The 15505-nt window shown below is 40.7% G+C and overlaps 2 protein-coding genes across 2 annotated transcripts; both read right to left on the bottom strand.

Moving 5' to 3' along the window:
- Nucleotides 1-398: 398 nt before the first annotated feature.
- Nucleotides 399-2024, bottom strand: LOC104434317 (abscisic acid 8'-hydroxylase 3). Its single transcript, XM_039306130.1, has 7 exons — nt 1791-2024; nt 1392-1640; nt 1182-1265; nt 995-1073; nt 800-906; nt 592-710; nt 399-489 (listed from the first exon to the last, which is right to left on the bottom strand). Exons 1-7 carry the CDS (start codon nt 2022-2024, stop codon nt 399-401), a joined length of 963 nt encoding a protein of 320 aa, XP_039162064.1.
- A 6324-nt stretch (nt 2025-8348) lies between these two features.
- Nucleotides 8349-10605, bottom strand: LOC104418926 (UDP-glycosyltransferase 87A1). The gene is made up of 2 exons (XM_010030407.3): nt 10023-10605; nt 8349-9377 (listed from the first exon to the last, which is right to left on the bottom strand). Exons 1-2 carry the CDS (start codon nt 10504-10506, stop codon nt 8494-8496), a joined length of 1368 nt encoding a protein of 455 aa, XP_010028709.2. The 5' UTR covers nt 10507-10605; the 3' UTR covers nt 8349-8493.
- Between the last annotated feature and the right edge of the window lie 4900 nt (nt 10606-15505).

Here is a 15505-nt window from a genome sequence, read left to right as displayed (position 1 = left end):
ACTTCGTAATTTCACCACAAAGATTTTTGACATTTGTAAAATGTTGAGTCATGGACAGATCGGGTTGAGTAACAGATAGAAGGTCATTCTCCAGCATTCTCCAGCTTCTGGAGCTTTGCGCCGTTTGCCATTTTGAAGAGAGAGTTCAGAGCGTCCCCAGCTTCCATGGGTTATCGTCGCATCCTGGATGTGTTGTAGCAACTCATCATCAACCGTTGCTACAAACACAAACACAGCTTTGCCGGATTTCGCTTTTCATTTCTTGAATTCGGACATGACGATTCATATTATTTCGTACATTAATTTTTGACCAAATGACACATAAAGATAAGGTCGCATTGGAAGATTTACAGCATAAGCAAGCCAATTTAAAGCGTGCAAAATAAACAAGAGTCTGACTACATTCTGCTGAGTACAATCTTCACTCCATCTGCGGGCTTTGGATATGGTAGATAAGTAGTTTTCACATCTGGATTTTTCAGTTCCCACCAACAAAATTATCACATGACCTTAAGAACACAACCGATTGAATACAAAATAAAGCAAGAAAATTCTTTTTGCCTGGATGTAATGAAAGCATTAGGTAATTACTTGTATCCTACACATAAATGATGCAGGAAAAGAGCAATTTGCATACTGGCGAGCATGTTCGCGGCGCATATTCTTGATCCCCCGCCAAAGACTTGGAAGGCTCCCACTCTTGCCGGTTTCTATACATGTAATTGGTAAGTTATTAGGACAAACATTGCGATGAATGATTCAAAATAGTCAGTCAATGGGTGAAATAATATCAACGCACATTCCATCGATCTGGGTTAAAGCATAATGGATCTTCGAAATTTCTTGAATCTGTAGAACCGTATCGAAGCCACACAATAACTTTCCATCCTTTCGGAATGGCATAACCTGGAAGCCTTTCCTTATAATTAGAAAATGACTATCAAGAACGAACTTTGATATCAACAGAACTCCCCGTTGAATTTGTTTTTAATACCTTGATATTCGACGTCCGGATCGCCGGATCGAAACACAAAAGCTGACACATTGGCCAGTCTGAGTGTTTCTTCTAACACCTTAAGAAAAATAGACGAATTAATTCAAGTTGGACAGTTTTGTGATGATGAGAGGGGAATCTTGAGGTGACCATGCAGGTTAAAGATAAAGGGGGACAATGAATGGACCTTGCTCGTGTCCTTCATCTTTGTAACATCTTCACTTGCTATGAGCTCTCCAATCTTGTTCTTGGTAAAAGCCAGGTTTTCCTCCTGCAGAAAAATTCACATAACGAATGGAGGCAACTATAGAGCCATGTTATGCACGTTCAATTGCAGATCTTTTAAGCCCCAGAATGATTTAAAAAGAGAATCCAATTAGGTAATCGATCAATTTGCCCTGAGTTTACGAAGAACATCTGGGTGCAAGGCAAGATAATAAAAGGCCCAAGTGCATGCACTTGAGATGGATTCAAAGCTTCCCATGATGAGGCTCACAATGTTATCAACTACCCCATCATCGCTCAACTTGTTCTCATTCTCATTTTCGATCTGCATCACTTCATCCATCAGATCACTCCACTCATGCTGCTTTCGCTTCCTCCTCTCAAGCTCTGCCCTAAATATCTCCACCAGCTTCTTCCTACACTGGACAACCGTCATCCTTACAACATCAAACGTTTTCATTTGAACAAAGAAAAACATGTAATAATGGAAAAAAGCAAGTAGTCCTGCACTCGGCGGAACTGTTACGAGAAAGTAATAACAAGATTTTTATATATATGTGGGAATATATACCTGTAGGGCATAACGGTATGCTGTCCCAGGAATATTAAAGGGCTGGGCTCTGAAACCAAGCATCAGAATAGTATCAGCCACTTCATCATCACTCAACTTGTTCCCATTCTCGTCTTCGATTTGCATTAGTTCATCCATCAAATCAGTCCTCTCATTTTGTTTTCGCTTCCTTCTCTCAAGCTTCGCCCCAAATATCTCCACCAGCTTCTTTCCACTCTGTACATCTATCATCATTACAACGTCAAACGTTTGTCATTTGAACTAGGGATGAACATGATTCGTGAGTAAAATTGAAAACCTAATAATCAAACAAATTCGAGGTTCTAGAATATGTTGGGTAAGTTTCAGGTTTTGGAAATTGGAAAACCTATTTCGACAAGCAAGTTTCAAGTTCCCAACCTAGAATAAGTGTTTGTGTTTTTCTTGTCCTACGTCTTCACACAATTTTGCGATATTCCATAGTGTCCAATGACGAGTGTGTAATTTGAAATTACTAGTCTAAGTTTCTATTTTCTGATGATATCTATAACTAAAAATTTTACTTCAGTAATATTTCGTAATCTCTGCATGTCTAAATATGAGTAGTGCTAACGAAATTGTAGCAAATTGTGGTCATTAGAGGTGATGATTCACTGTGATCATTTAATTAAAAGTATAGGTGAAATATGAGTAAACCCCAAAACCTATGATAGGTTGGTTCTAGATTCCAAAAATTAGGAAACCTGTTTCAAAGAGTAAGTTCCAAATAAAACTTGGACAGAACCTAAAACTGCTTACCCCTAATTTGAATCAAGAAAACATGTGACAATGAAAAAATGCAAGTATTCTTGCACTTGGCAAAACTGTTATGAGAGAGTAATAACAAGATTGTTATATGCCAGTAGATATAAGCAATTTAAGTGAGAAATATGCTATTTATTTATACGCGACAATATATACTTGAAGGGCATGATGAATGATGGTTTAAATGGTAACGCACATATCTAATTTTTAACGTCAGTAAATGAAAACATTTCATTAGTAGATGAGAGTTTTCATTTCATAATTGCTTGTGTAAAAAATATTCTACATGAGTGATATCGCCCATATGTGTATAGTTTTATATGATCATGGATGATGTTAACTATTTGTATATGAGGGTTTGCAATGATTCGAGGGTTTTAGCAATTAATGAAAGTGAATTGTCAAGTGATAAAAAGCAAAAAGTTAATCCAAACAAATACTTAGGCTATTTATATCTGTGAATTTCATTAACTCTTAAAAAAAAGGTTGAAATGTTTAACATAAACTATTTAAAACATGCATCTACCGGTTGGTCAAAAGTAAAGTATAAAGCAAGATGATAAGTAGATTCCTTAAAAGGTTTGGGCTTTGAAACCAAGGAAGAGACCATTGATAGGGAAAGGACTAAGGGTGAGCACGGTTCCTGGTTTCAAGGAGGGAGGTTCCGGTTCCCGGTTCTATTTTTTTTTTTTAAACTAGAATCTCCCCCTAAAAAGTAAAAAGTCTAATTTTCAATTTGTTTCTTCTTCTCCCTCTTCTCCCCGTCCCCGACTCCCTTTTCTATTTCAGAGTTTTTCTTTCACCCTCTTCTCCCTGTCCAGTGTCCCCGACTCCCTTTTCTATCACTCTGAAATTTCCGACAATGACTTGACGCCACTCGCCGCCCTCAACGTTGGTTGCGCCCCTCGACGCCCCTCGACACCCCCTCAATGCCTCTCAACCCCCTTGACGCCCCTCGGCCCCCTTGACGCCCTCAATGCCGCTCAGCCCCCAACACCGTTCAACGCCCTTGACACCGCTCATCCCCGTCGACGCTGCTCACTACCCTCGACACCCTCGACGCCACTCACCCCCCTCAATGCCACTCGCCACCCTTGACCTCGAAGAAACTCGTCTCCTTCACCACCGCCTCGATCGTAGGTCCAATCTCTACGCCATCATGTCGTTCCTACTCTTCACTATTAGATTTACGTTTTAGCTGCTTTATTTGGTTGATTTCTGAGACGTGGGAGTGTCATGCTTGTGTGCCCTGATCCAAGGATTGTAACCGTTTGCTTAGAAACTCTAGAGAATATTTTGAAGGTTGTTGCCACCTAAATTTTAGCCTCACATATGGTCATTTAATGCATCAAAATTTAGAGATCAACCCCACCCCTAAGCAAAATTGGCATCGCATAATTTTAGATGGCATTTATTTATGTCCACATCCAATCATTTTCATTTGAGTTAACATCATCATGCTTACAAGGGAATACCTTCGGTTGATGTTATATGGATTAGCAAAAATCCTCACAAAACTATTCAGCCTAATGAGGGACCATGAATCTCGCCCATGATATGAGGAAGGGGACTGATAAATTGCACACGCGAAGAAAGATAGGAAATTCGGAAGGAAATCGGTTGGATGCCTAGGGGTCACAATTTCCACAAGGAGGCAACGAATCAATCGCAAAAATCTTCTCTCCAATAAATTTCAATCAACTAAGTGGAGGAATTGGTGGGATTATTTCTATGAATGATAGGAAATTGAAGCAGCTGGTCAGCGTAGGAAGCAAATAAAATGAAAATAAGAGAAGATCAATTTGATTGATCATGCATGAAAGGTGGGAATTTTGACTAGCTATTCTTGCTTTGACAAATATTCAATCTTGGTAAATGTGGAGCCAAATTTCCAGCCAAGGATCAAGAAATCAAGTGAATAGGAAGGCAAAATGGAAACCAAATCCAAAATCCAGAGGGAATAAGGATCTGTGAGAGTAATGGACAATGTCAGATTGATAACTCGAAGAGAAAGAATCAAGGAATTATACTCATCGGGTGAGCTGTTCGCGAAATCAAGAATGAACTTGGATGCACTTCTGGTAATATGAGTGAGAAGAATCGAAGTGCTAATTCGCGGTGGCAAATCGAGGCTGAAATTCGGCAATCCCCACAATCAGAGAAGCGTAGGTTCGAACTTTCTAAAGGTAAGCGGAAGTTTTCACTATAAAGAGAGCATTCCACAGAAGGTGAAGAAAAGGAGAAAAAGAGGATGAACACACCCTCAAACATCTCATGTCCACTATCTCGAGAATTCTTCGATTGGACTATGGTGTTGGCAGTCCTCTCGACGTCCCGCATTCATAGTGACGACAAGCATAAAGTCAAGCATTTTTTTTAAGTTTTAGTTTGATTGTGTGAAATTCGATTTCGCTATTCAAATTTATTTATTTATTGTGTTTTGTTTCTTGTCCAGATTAAACTCCTGTGGAAAAGGAGAGAGGAAAAGGGCAGAGAATCGCAAAATGAGTGAATGCACGAAGGAGAGGAAGGGAGGACTTCCTGAAGGTAATGTCGCGTTGATCCTTCGGTCTTCCCAGTGTCAAGTGCGTTCATGCAAAAAGGTCATCTCACGTCCGAGGGAGTCCTCAGAATATTGACACCTCCTATCATCTTTCTAATGATCATTATCACCATCCTTCCACTATTATCCCCTCCAATTCATTACGCCTCCATCAACATAGAAGAAAGGGCAGAACATCGGTCAAACAGAGAAAGTCCAAGCGCACCATTGCTAACTCTTGATCTCCACGTCGTGGTGCCGTAATCACACTTGGCCTTCACGCCGAGGCTGCACTTGGGGATTTTCCTTTAAAGTTTGAGGGATGCCCGGTGATCCCTTCTATAGCACCACGGTAAGTTCCTACGCCCATCATCTAGCCGTGACACCCGCCGATTTTCTCAATGAAGCTTTGGCACCTCATCGCACGCCCAATAGTTCCGTTGATCATTGCTAGTCGTCACTCTCGTCGGGCCCTCTTTATATCACACTAAATGCTGGCACTCAGAAAACCCAGTGGTGATGGGTATTGACATGCTTCACTTTGGCTTAGTGAATATAGGTTCCTTAAATTTTCTGTAATCTATTTAGTACTTTGATTATCGGGTTTTATTTTTCTGATTGCGCACTTATATGATCATCCCTCATATGTTAACAGTATAGGATAAAATGGATAAAGACTGCATGGTAACCAAGTCCCCGAATTCGTGAATTTCTACTTCGTAGAAGTAAAGTGTACTCCCACATTTACTTGGGTGTCTAATCAACCCATAATTGATTAGTTGCGGCTCTGAAAGGTAAGATAATTCAAATCTCAAGTTGTGATTGTAGGATTTGGGAGACTAAGCTACATTTTTCGCCATTATCACAAAATCAACTTAAAAAGAACTAGGTTTAGAGGAAAGGTGAAGATATTTTTTCTTGGGAGAAGTTTGCTTGTGGATGTTGAAGGCTTTGCATGAAGTGGAAGTGACAATGGGCGGGTGCTATTTATAGTGGAAAAGCAGGAGAGATAGCCCCAAGTGTTGGGATGGAGAGTTTGATGATTTTGCACTTGACTATTACTGTACCATGATCGCAATCACTTGTTTTTCACTAGGGTCCTCAATTTGGGCATAAATGTTTTCAAATCTAACAATGCTAGATGGTGCCTTTTTGTGCCTTTCTTTTTATGTTAATTTAGATGAACAAGTACATAGAAAAAAGTAGAAGAAGAAAAATCCATCCTTAATGGCACAGGGATTGCTCTTGCATCTTGCTTAGTTCAAGGCTTTAAACCATTGTACCTTCTTATTAATGTTTGACATATCATTCCAAATTCAAATACACGAGTAGTAGTTGGTTTGCCATTTTATAAATGTTTGATATTTATTTTGAAATTTCTAATTATATTCTATTATTGTTGTTTAGTGTGAAGTTAATATATTAAGATAACAAGTCAATGAAGGTGAAGAGATGTGAAGAGATGACTCCGATCACGGAATTGGAATTGTTTGACGATGAAAATGAAGAAGATTCATCCCCTACCATGAGTGCATACGTTGCCAAGAATTTTTTTTTTTCCTATATTGATAGTTTTGTTCATTTTGTATTCTCTTTGATAAATGACAAGCTTGTTTATTATTATTGCATTCATTTTCCTTTTTTTAACTAAAAATGAAACTGAAGAAAAAAGAAAAAAAAAACATATTGGAATCTAGAACCAACCCCAGGTTCTTGATTCCAATAGGTAGGTTCCACGTTCCAAAAACCTATACCTAGGGGTAGATTCCAAACTCTAGGAGAAACTTGTAAGGAACCTAGAACCGCCCACTAGAAAGGACCTTACCTAGAAATGGGGGTGGGGAGACTAAGCTACATTTTTCGCCATTATCACAAAATCAACTTAAAAAGAACTAGGTTTAGAGGAAAGGTGAAGATATTTTTTCTTGGGAGAAGTTTGCTTGTGGATGTTGAAGGCTTTGCATGAAGTGGAAGTGACAATGGGCGGGTGCTATTTATAGTGGAAAAGCAGGAGAGATAGCCCCAAGTGTTGGGATGGAGAGTTTGATGATTTTGCACTTGACTATTACTGTACCATGATCGCAATCACTTGTTTTTCACTAGGGTCCTCAATTTGGGCATAAATGTTTTCAAATCTAACAATGCTAGATGGTGCCTTTTGTGCCTTTCTTTTTATGTTAATTTAGATGAACAAGTACATAGAAAAAAGTAGAAGAAGAAAAATCCATCCTTAATGGCACACGGATTGCTCTTGCATCTTGCTTAGTTCAAGGCTTTAAACCATTGTACCTTCTTATTAATGTTTGACATATCATTCCAAATTCAAATGCACGAGTAGTAGTTGGTTTGCCATTTTATAAATGTTTGATATTTATTTTGAAATTTCTAATTATATTCTATTATTGTTGTTTAGTGTGAAGTTAATATATCAAGATAACAAGTCAATGAAGGTGAAGAGATGTGAAGAGATGACTTCGATCACGGAATTGGAATTGTTTGACGATGAAAATGAAGAAGAGTCATCCCCTACCATGAGTGCATACGTTGCCAAGAATTTTTTTTTTTTTTCCCATATCGATAGTTTTGTTCATTTTGTATTCTCTTTGATAAATGACAAGCTTGTTTATTATTATTGCATTCATTTTCCCTTTTTTTAACTAAAGATGAAACTGAAGAAAAAAGAAAAAAAAACATATTGGAATCTAGAACCAACCCCAGGTTCTTGATTCCAATAGGTAGGTTCCACGTTCCGAAAACCTATACCTAGGGGTAGATTCCAGACTCTAGGAGAAACTTGTAAGGAACCTAGAACCGCCCACTAGAAAGGACCTTACCTAGAAATGGCCTAGCTCAACCAATGCTTACAAAGGCCTTCCCAATGTATTGGAATATCATTTTTGAACACTTCAAATGAGTTTTGCAATATAAGGAGTACATCTCATCATGGCACAAAAAGATCATATGCCACATCTATAGAGTGGAGGACAGCGATAAAGCGGATGAGAAGAGCAGTCTTGTGGAGAGCTTTCGATCGATCGATGGTGGCAGTGATGAATTTCTTGAGCCTGTCATGTTTACAAGGCGGGACGAATATCGAGGAGTTTTGTCCTTCGTCAACAAATTTCAATTAAAATTGACCAAATAGACTCAATTGATCAAATTGAAATATTTAAAGCTGAATTAGTAAAAATGTAATAGTTTAAGACTTTTCGGACAATTTTCCCCATGCCAACCTTGTCACCGTACCGAAAACCACACCTCACAGCTTGAAATTTTCGCCCCCCATGAGTCGACTAAATCCAACGAACATTACGATACCTTTTATTTAAACTTTTCTCTTCAAGACTTAACCCCACCGCACCAATTACTCAAATGCATTCATTCGGCCCTCGAAATATCACCGATGAAGGCATCCAGATTCCGATCTGACGACCCGCCTCTCGCGGCGGCCCGTCTACATGCCTCCCTTAGCTCTCTTGCTCTCTTTCTCATCTCTCTCCCCTCGCCACTTTCCGCATCCATCAGCTTCCTCACGAGCTGCGCAATCTCTTGCCGGGTGACCAAATTCTCATCACCGCCGCCGCCGCCGCTGCCTTCCTTCTTAACCCTCAACCCAATCCTCCAGTCCTCCGCGATCTGCTTGCTGTTGGGGAATTGGTCCGCCAATAAGGGACACGTCAGCATGGGGACCCCCGCGTAGATGGCTTCCAGCGTGGAATTCCACCCGCAGTGGGTCCAGAACCCGCCCACCGAAGGGTGGCACAGCACCTTCAGCTGCTCGCACCAGGGCACCACCAGGCCCGCGCCCTCCTCCCCTGCGCTCCCGACCGGCAACGTCTCCTCGCGCGCCACCCACAGGAACCGCACGCCGCTGTCCCGCACCCCGGCCACCATCTCCTCCATCTGAGCCTCAGAGACCGAGAGGAAGCTCCCGAGAGAGACGTACAGGACCGACCCTATGGGCTGAGCGTCGAGCCACCGGAGATAAGCAGCGTCGCCGGCCCCGTCGCTGTCGAGGAAGGGGATGGCAGGGCCGATGCAGTAGGCAGGCGCGGAGAGCTGAGACCGGATGGTGTCCAAGGCCCGAGGTTCGAGCTCGGAGAAGGAGGTGGAGAGGAAGTAGTCGGCCTTGGACGCCCGGGCGATGCACTCCAGGACTCCGCCCACTAACTGGCTATCGTTTCCGAACAAGAACGTGGGTAGATCCGCGAGGCGGGTCCTGGCGACTCCTGGAATGTAGTCAACTTCTTCTTCTCCCCTCTCTGCCAACACACAGACAAAAAAGAGAGAGAGAACGGGCGAATCAATCACTATTTTCCCATTCAAGAGTCAAGAAAAATGACCTTACACTCGGCCTATGCTTCCTGCGTTCCTTAGCAGTAGAAACCAGTCCAGAAGTGGTGAGGAGATTTCGTCTTTCCCGGGCCATCATCGCCGACAGATCGATCAAAACAACCAGGTGCACGAACCCAGCCCATAGCCGATTAGAAAGATTACCCATGTGCACAGATATAATCTCGGTATAATCAAACCACCTACTGCGCATCGAAAGGCGATCCTTTCTCTAATTACGATAGCCTTGCCTTGGAGGTTGAACTTTAAAGGTTTTTTTTCCTTGGACTTTAGCGTATTATAAATACGCGACAATGGACTAGGCGTGCACATATGTTTATCAGTTCTTTAGCAGGTTTCATTGATCTTTTCTGATGGTTTTTCTTGAGCTTACAAGTAAAAATCTCCGCTAGACTGAGTAACGCGAACGCCTCAACATCTTCGTACAATCTGTGATGTTGGGTTTTAGTCGTGCGGACACGGGATCTCGGAAGCACCCCATGTTTCTCAAATATTAATCGCGTACAACTACAGACACTGAACTCCTTTGCATCCGACACTATGAGAAGGCGCACCTGACAAGTCAACCGGAAAATGGCCCTTCTGCTGAAGCATCTCGAAATGACGTAACACCAAGAACATCGACGCCGACATCGTCCAAAGCGTGGCCACCGGGATATTCCTCTGCTTGCCAACCCTAACCGCCCATAGCATATACGTGTCCGCTATGATAGCCGCCACCGGCTGCTCCAGCCTGTCCAGCAGCTGCTCCACTGGAGCTTCCAGCTTCGTGAAGACGGCTTCCACGAAGGCAGGGAAGTTCTTGGCTCGATGGAGCTCTGACGGTATGACGTTGGGGACGGTGGCGAAGTGGACGTTAGCCGGCTTGGGTTCGGAGCCGATGAAGCCGAGCCACTCCTCCGTGATGACGAAGGTGATGAGGATGTCGGGCTTCTTGGAAACCAAGAGCTTGCAGAGGTTCATCATGGGGTTGATGTGGCCTCGGCCGGGGTAAGGCAAGGCCACCACGTGGCAAACAGAGGTCGGTTTTGATCCCATGTCAATCGGATGCTGGTCGAAGAGCGTCAAATGAGTGAAGGAGAAGCTGCTTGGACACTTGTAGAATTCTGCTCTCGACTACTTATGGTTGCAGGAAGAAGGATACAACTGCATAACATTAGGGTATGACCACAGCGACAAATGACGTATGTGCTTACGGCGCAGGGAGAAAATTGCAAAGAGTCTGTTTCATATGCCCTGCTTACTGCTTACATTATAAAGAAGGGGAAAAGTGAGTTAAAAAAAAAAAAATAAAACAGAATATATTTCTATTGGTGTTACGGTTGGATTCTCTAATTAAACCTTTGGGAACATGACCATTTTGGGGCGCGAGATGCAAAAAACTACATGTGGGTCTCCGCCTGGGCTACTACAGTTGATACAGTTATTTATCTTATCAACGGGAATCCATCTAAAGCGCTAGATGGAGGACTACCGTAAAAGCAATGATCGGGTAAAAAAATTATTATTCATATTTGAAATTTTTTGTTGTATTGCATATGATTTGATTTATAGAGGAGATAGGAAGAAGATTGATACTAGTTCCAAAAGTAAATCTTTATCGATTATGGTGACCATGAGTATGGCTATAGGCTTTGAGATTATGAGAATAACAAAATCATCCACAATTGGAATGTGGTATTCCATGAAGAAAAGATGTACAATGATCATCAACTAGAGCATAAAGAGCAGTGGAACCAGAATAAGTTGAGCTAGACACAATGCCCGTAAAGATAGTTCCATTAGATCGGAGTGCTCTCGAAGGGGATGTTCGAGATGAACCCATTATCAATGAACAGGCAATTCAAGAGGAATGCAGTGATATGGAACAGACTTACGACCATGAAGTACCTATCTTGAGGAGGTCTACACGTGAGAAAACTAAAGGTAATTTTTTTTTCCATCGGCAAACACTATTCTAAGCCATATCTTATATGTAGATTCAAGAGAATCATAGACTTATGATAAGGCAAAGAAAGATGCATATCACATACAATGGGAGCATGCTATGAAAGATAATGCCCTTTACTTTAAAGCAAAACTTGAGAGTTAACAGAGTTGCCCACTGATAAAAATGTTTTGTTAAACAAATGGATGTTCATGATAAAAAAAAAAAAAAAAATGAAGCAAATGACAATATCATATGCAAGGCGAGATTTGTGATTAAAAGGGTTTCTCTCAACCAAAAAAAAAAAGGATCGATTGCTACAAGATATTTTTATCAGTAATAAAATTGACATCAAATCAAAGTTTTGTTGATTATAGTTGCAATGGAGGATCTTCATCTCGAGCAGTTGGATGTGAAAATGGTGTTTTTGTATGGTGACCTAGATGAAGAGTTATACATGGCACAGTCTAAAGGTTTTAAGGTCAAAGATAAGGAACACATGATATGTCGCTTGAAGAAAAGCTTGTATAACTTGAAGCAAGCTCCACGGCAATGGTACTTAAAGTTTGATGGTTTCATGGAAGAAAAAAGATTTGCACACTGTGAAATTGATCATTGTGTTTATTTTCGCATATGCCCACGGCGCGGGGAGAAAATTGCAAAGAGTCTATTTCATATGCCTTGCTTACATTATAAAGAAGGGGAAAAGCAAGTTAAAAAACAGAATATATTTCTATTTGTGTTACAGTTGGATTCTCTAATCAAACCTTTGGGAACAAGACCATTTTGGAGCGCACGAGATGCACAAGACTACATGCGGGTCTCCCGCTACTCTTTGGGCTACTACAATTGATGCAGTTATTTATCTAATCAACAGGATTCCATCTAATGCGCTATATGGATGACTACCATAAGCGGTGGTTGGGTAAAAAGATTATTATTCATATTTGAAAATTTTTGTTGTATTGCATATTATTTGATTTATAGAGAGGATAGGAAGAAGCTTGATGCTAAGTCCCAAAGGTGCATCTTTATCGAATATGGTGACTACGAGTATGGCTATAAACTTTGAGATTATGATAATAACAAAATTCCTCCACAATTGGAATGTAGTATTCCATGAAGAAAAGATGTACAATGATCATCAAATAGAGCATAAGAGAGTAGTGGAACCAAAATAAGTTGAGCTAGACACAATGCTCGTGAAGATTGTTCCAATAGATTAGAGTGCTCTTGAAGGGGATGTTCAAGATGAACCTCCTATTAATGAACAGGCAGTTCAAGAGGAACGCAGTGATCCAAAACAGACTTACAACCATGAAGTAGCTGTCTTGAGGAGGTCTACGCATGTGAGAAAATTAAAGGTAATTTTTCTTTTCCATTAGCAAACTGATATGGACATCGAGCCATATCGAGAAGGAGGTGCTAGAGACCCATTGTCTATTCCTACTGGTTCGATTACTCGAGCGCGGGCCAAGCAATTCAGGCAAGCTGTTGGCATCATGGTTCGTGATCTTTTGCGTGGAGATGACCTTGGATCAAATTTTGAAGAATCTTGCAAATCTTGGCATAATATTTGGCGTAGAAATAACCTTGAATCAAATCTTGAAGAATCTTGAAAATCTAGGCGCAATTTGATTATCTGGTCACCAAATGTTTGACCAAGTCAAAAAAAAATTATTATCTTCTTGTTTAGGCATATTCTAGAATATGACGCATTAGGTTTTTAGGGCTGGTTTAGGGTTTGTGTGGCGGCTAGAAAGCCTATATTAAGGATTTGTCGAATTTCTTTGGAAGACAAATTTTATTTTTGAGGAACAAAAAAAAATTGAGAGATTCTCTTCTATTGTTCTTTTGAGGACTTGACCTTATCAAGGTTCTCTTGTGACAGTCGATTCGACTTATCGAGCGAGATAGCGAATTCTTTTGCTTGTGGCGTCTATAACATTGGTTGGTTAACACGCGTTCGTCAACAAGTCACGTTCATGCCGAGATTGCCAATCACAGGTTTGATTGGAGGTCGAGGTTCGTAATTCGCACCATCCGGACCTTTGTAGAACAATATTTCCGCAACAATTCACATCACAAACATTATTCTGAGCCACATCTTATATATAGATTTAAGAGAATTGAAGACTTATGATGAGGTAAAGAAAGAGACATCACACATATAGTGGGAGCATGTTATGAGACAACGCTCGTTACTTCAAAGTGCAACTTGAGAGTTGACCAAGTTGCCCACTGCTAAAAAGGCTTTGTTAAACAAATGGATGTACATGATCAAAAATTAAGCAAATGGTAGTATTAAATGCAAGGCGAGGTTTGTGATCAAAGGGGTTTTTCTCAAAAAGAAGACTACTCTGAGATATTTTCATCAGTAATGAAATTGACATCAATCAAAGTTCTACTGAGTATAGTTGCAATGGAGGATCTTCATTTCAAGCAATTGAATGTGAAAATGGTGTTTTTGTATGGTGTCCTTGATGAAGAGCTATACATGGGCTATACATGGCACAATCTATAGGTTTTGAGGTCAAAGGTAATGAATAAATGGTATGTCGCTTGAAGAAAAGCTTGTATGACTTAAAGCAAGTGTTGGAGAAATTTTCTTGAAGTGTTTTGAAGCTGACAAAACGTTTCCATCGCTAGTCGAAGGCTTGCGACTACGCTATTTAAAGTCCGAAGACCTCCGGACAGCCAGACTCAAGACTCAAAGTCTATCCTCATTGACAGTCTCTAATCTGTTGAAGAAAGGTTATCTAGAACTGGATGTTTCGTCAAGGATTTAACCTTATCAATTGGAGAAGATCTCGTGGTTGGAAAAGACATAACGGAGTCCTTTGATTGATCGAAGATTGACTCGATAATTGAAGATCCGGTGATTGCCTAAATATTATTGGAAGGTTCTACTTATGGAAACCGAGATCCTGATTGTATGGGCGAACAGGATTGATGGGCTATCGACACGTTCCTTTAATAGCTCGGATAATCTTCCTAATTGATTCCGTCCAACGGGTAGATTGGAGGAATTCCTTTGGTAAGTGCCAACGGGTATGATGGCATAAAGAAGTATATAAGGAAGACGTTCTAAGTTGTTGAGGTGTGCGCGATAGAAGAATTCCAAAGTCTGAAGCTCCTTTTTGTTTAGACAATTCCTTTGAGCGAATACTTGTATACAAAAGAGAGTCTATATTTGTGAGAAATCTTGAGGAGGTGTGGTAGAACATCTACACTGTGGAATCAAGGCAAAGCTGTGCTGTAACTTCTCTTTTGTTCATAAGTGAAATCCAGCCGGTGGGCTGTCAGTGCGGAAGAGTGGACGTAGGCTTGGAATAAGCCGAACCATTATAAACCCTGTGTTCAATTTTCTCTTCCTTACTCTCTTTACCTTGATCGTATTTCATTTTGTTAATCAAGAGAGAATTTCCTTTCTATCGTTTGCCAAGAATCGCTTCCATATCTCGATAAATTGTTTGTGCACCTATTCACCCCCCCTCTAGGTGCTTATACTAGCTATCTCAATTGGTATCAGAGCTCGTGTACTCACTTTGTTTGAAGTGTTTTACTTCAGAGTTAAATATCCATGGCTAGTATGTTGGCTCCAGGGCTGGTAGAAGGGCAAAGCAACACCAGACCACCTTATTTTGATGGAAAGGACTACAACATATGGAAAAACAAGATGAAGGCGTTCTTAAGATCAAAGGATCCTCTGGAATGGGACGTTGTAGAAAAAGGAATCGTTCCCAAAGCTGCTCCTGTCTCAGAAAGAGGAAAAGACACCGTTGAGTCTAGCGAAATGACTCGGGGAAGAGATAATCAAGAGACAAGCTCTTGATGCAAAAGCAATTTATTTTTATATTGTGCTTTATCACCTACTGAATATAACAGAATATCTTCTTGTGATACAGCCAAAGAAGTTTGGGATAGATTACACATTACCTATGAAGGAACCGATCGAGTGAAAGAGACAAGAATCAACATTCTTCTCGGTCAATACGAAGCCTTCAGAATGAAACCAGGAGAATCTATAATTGACATGTTTAGTCGTTTTACGAGATATCGTGAATAGTCTTGAAAATCAAAGGTCAACCAATTTCGATCCCATGAAAG

The sequence above is a fragment of the Eucalyptus grandis genome, chromosome 2 (genome assembly GCF_016545825.1).
Source record: "Eucalyptus grandis isolate ANBG69807.140 chromosome 2, ASM1654582v1, whole genome shotgun sequence".
NCBI classification, from domain to species: domain Eukaryota; kingdom Viridiplantae; phylum Streptophyta; class Magnoliopsida; order Myrtales; family Myrtaceae; genus Eucalyptus; species Eucalyptus grandis.
The sequence above is the reverse complement of the archived record's forward strand: the minus strand, read 5'-3'. Positions and strand labels throughout refer to the sequence as shown.

Excerpts from the sequence above, each read along its gene's own strand:
- LOC104434317 (XM_039306130.1), bottom strand. The coding sequence starts at position 2,024 with ATGATGATAGATGTACAGAGTGGAAAGAAGCTGGTGGAGATATTTGGG. Across the intron at positions 1,074-1,181 it reads AGATGAAGGACACGAGCAAG|GTGTTAGAAGAAACACTCAG; the intron begins GTCCATTCATTG and ends ATTTTTCTTAAG. Across the intron at positions 490-591 it reads CATTTATGTGTAGGATACAA|GTGGGAACTGAAAAATCCAG; the intron begins GTAATTACCTAA and ends ATAATTTTGTTG.
- LOC104418926 (XM_010030407.3), bottom strand. The coding sequence starts at position 10,506 with ATGGGATCAAAACCGACCTCTGTTTGCCACGTGGTGGCCTTGCCTTAC. Across the intron at positions 9,378-10,022 it reads TTTTCCGGTTGACTTGTCAG|AGAGGGGAGAAGAAGAAGTT; the intron begins GTGCGCCTTCTC and ends GTGTGTTGGCAG.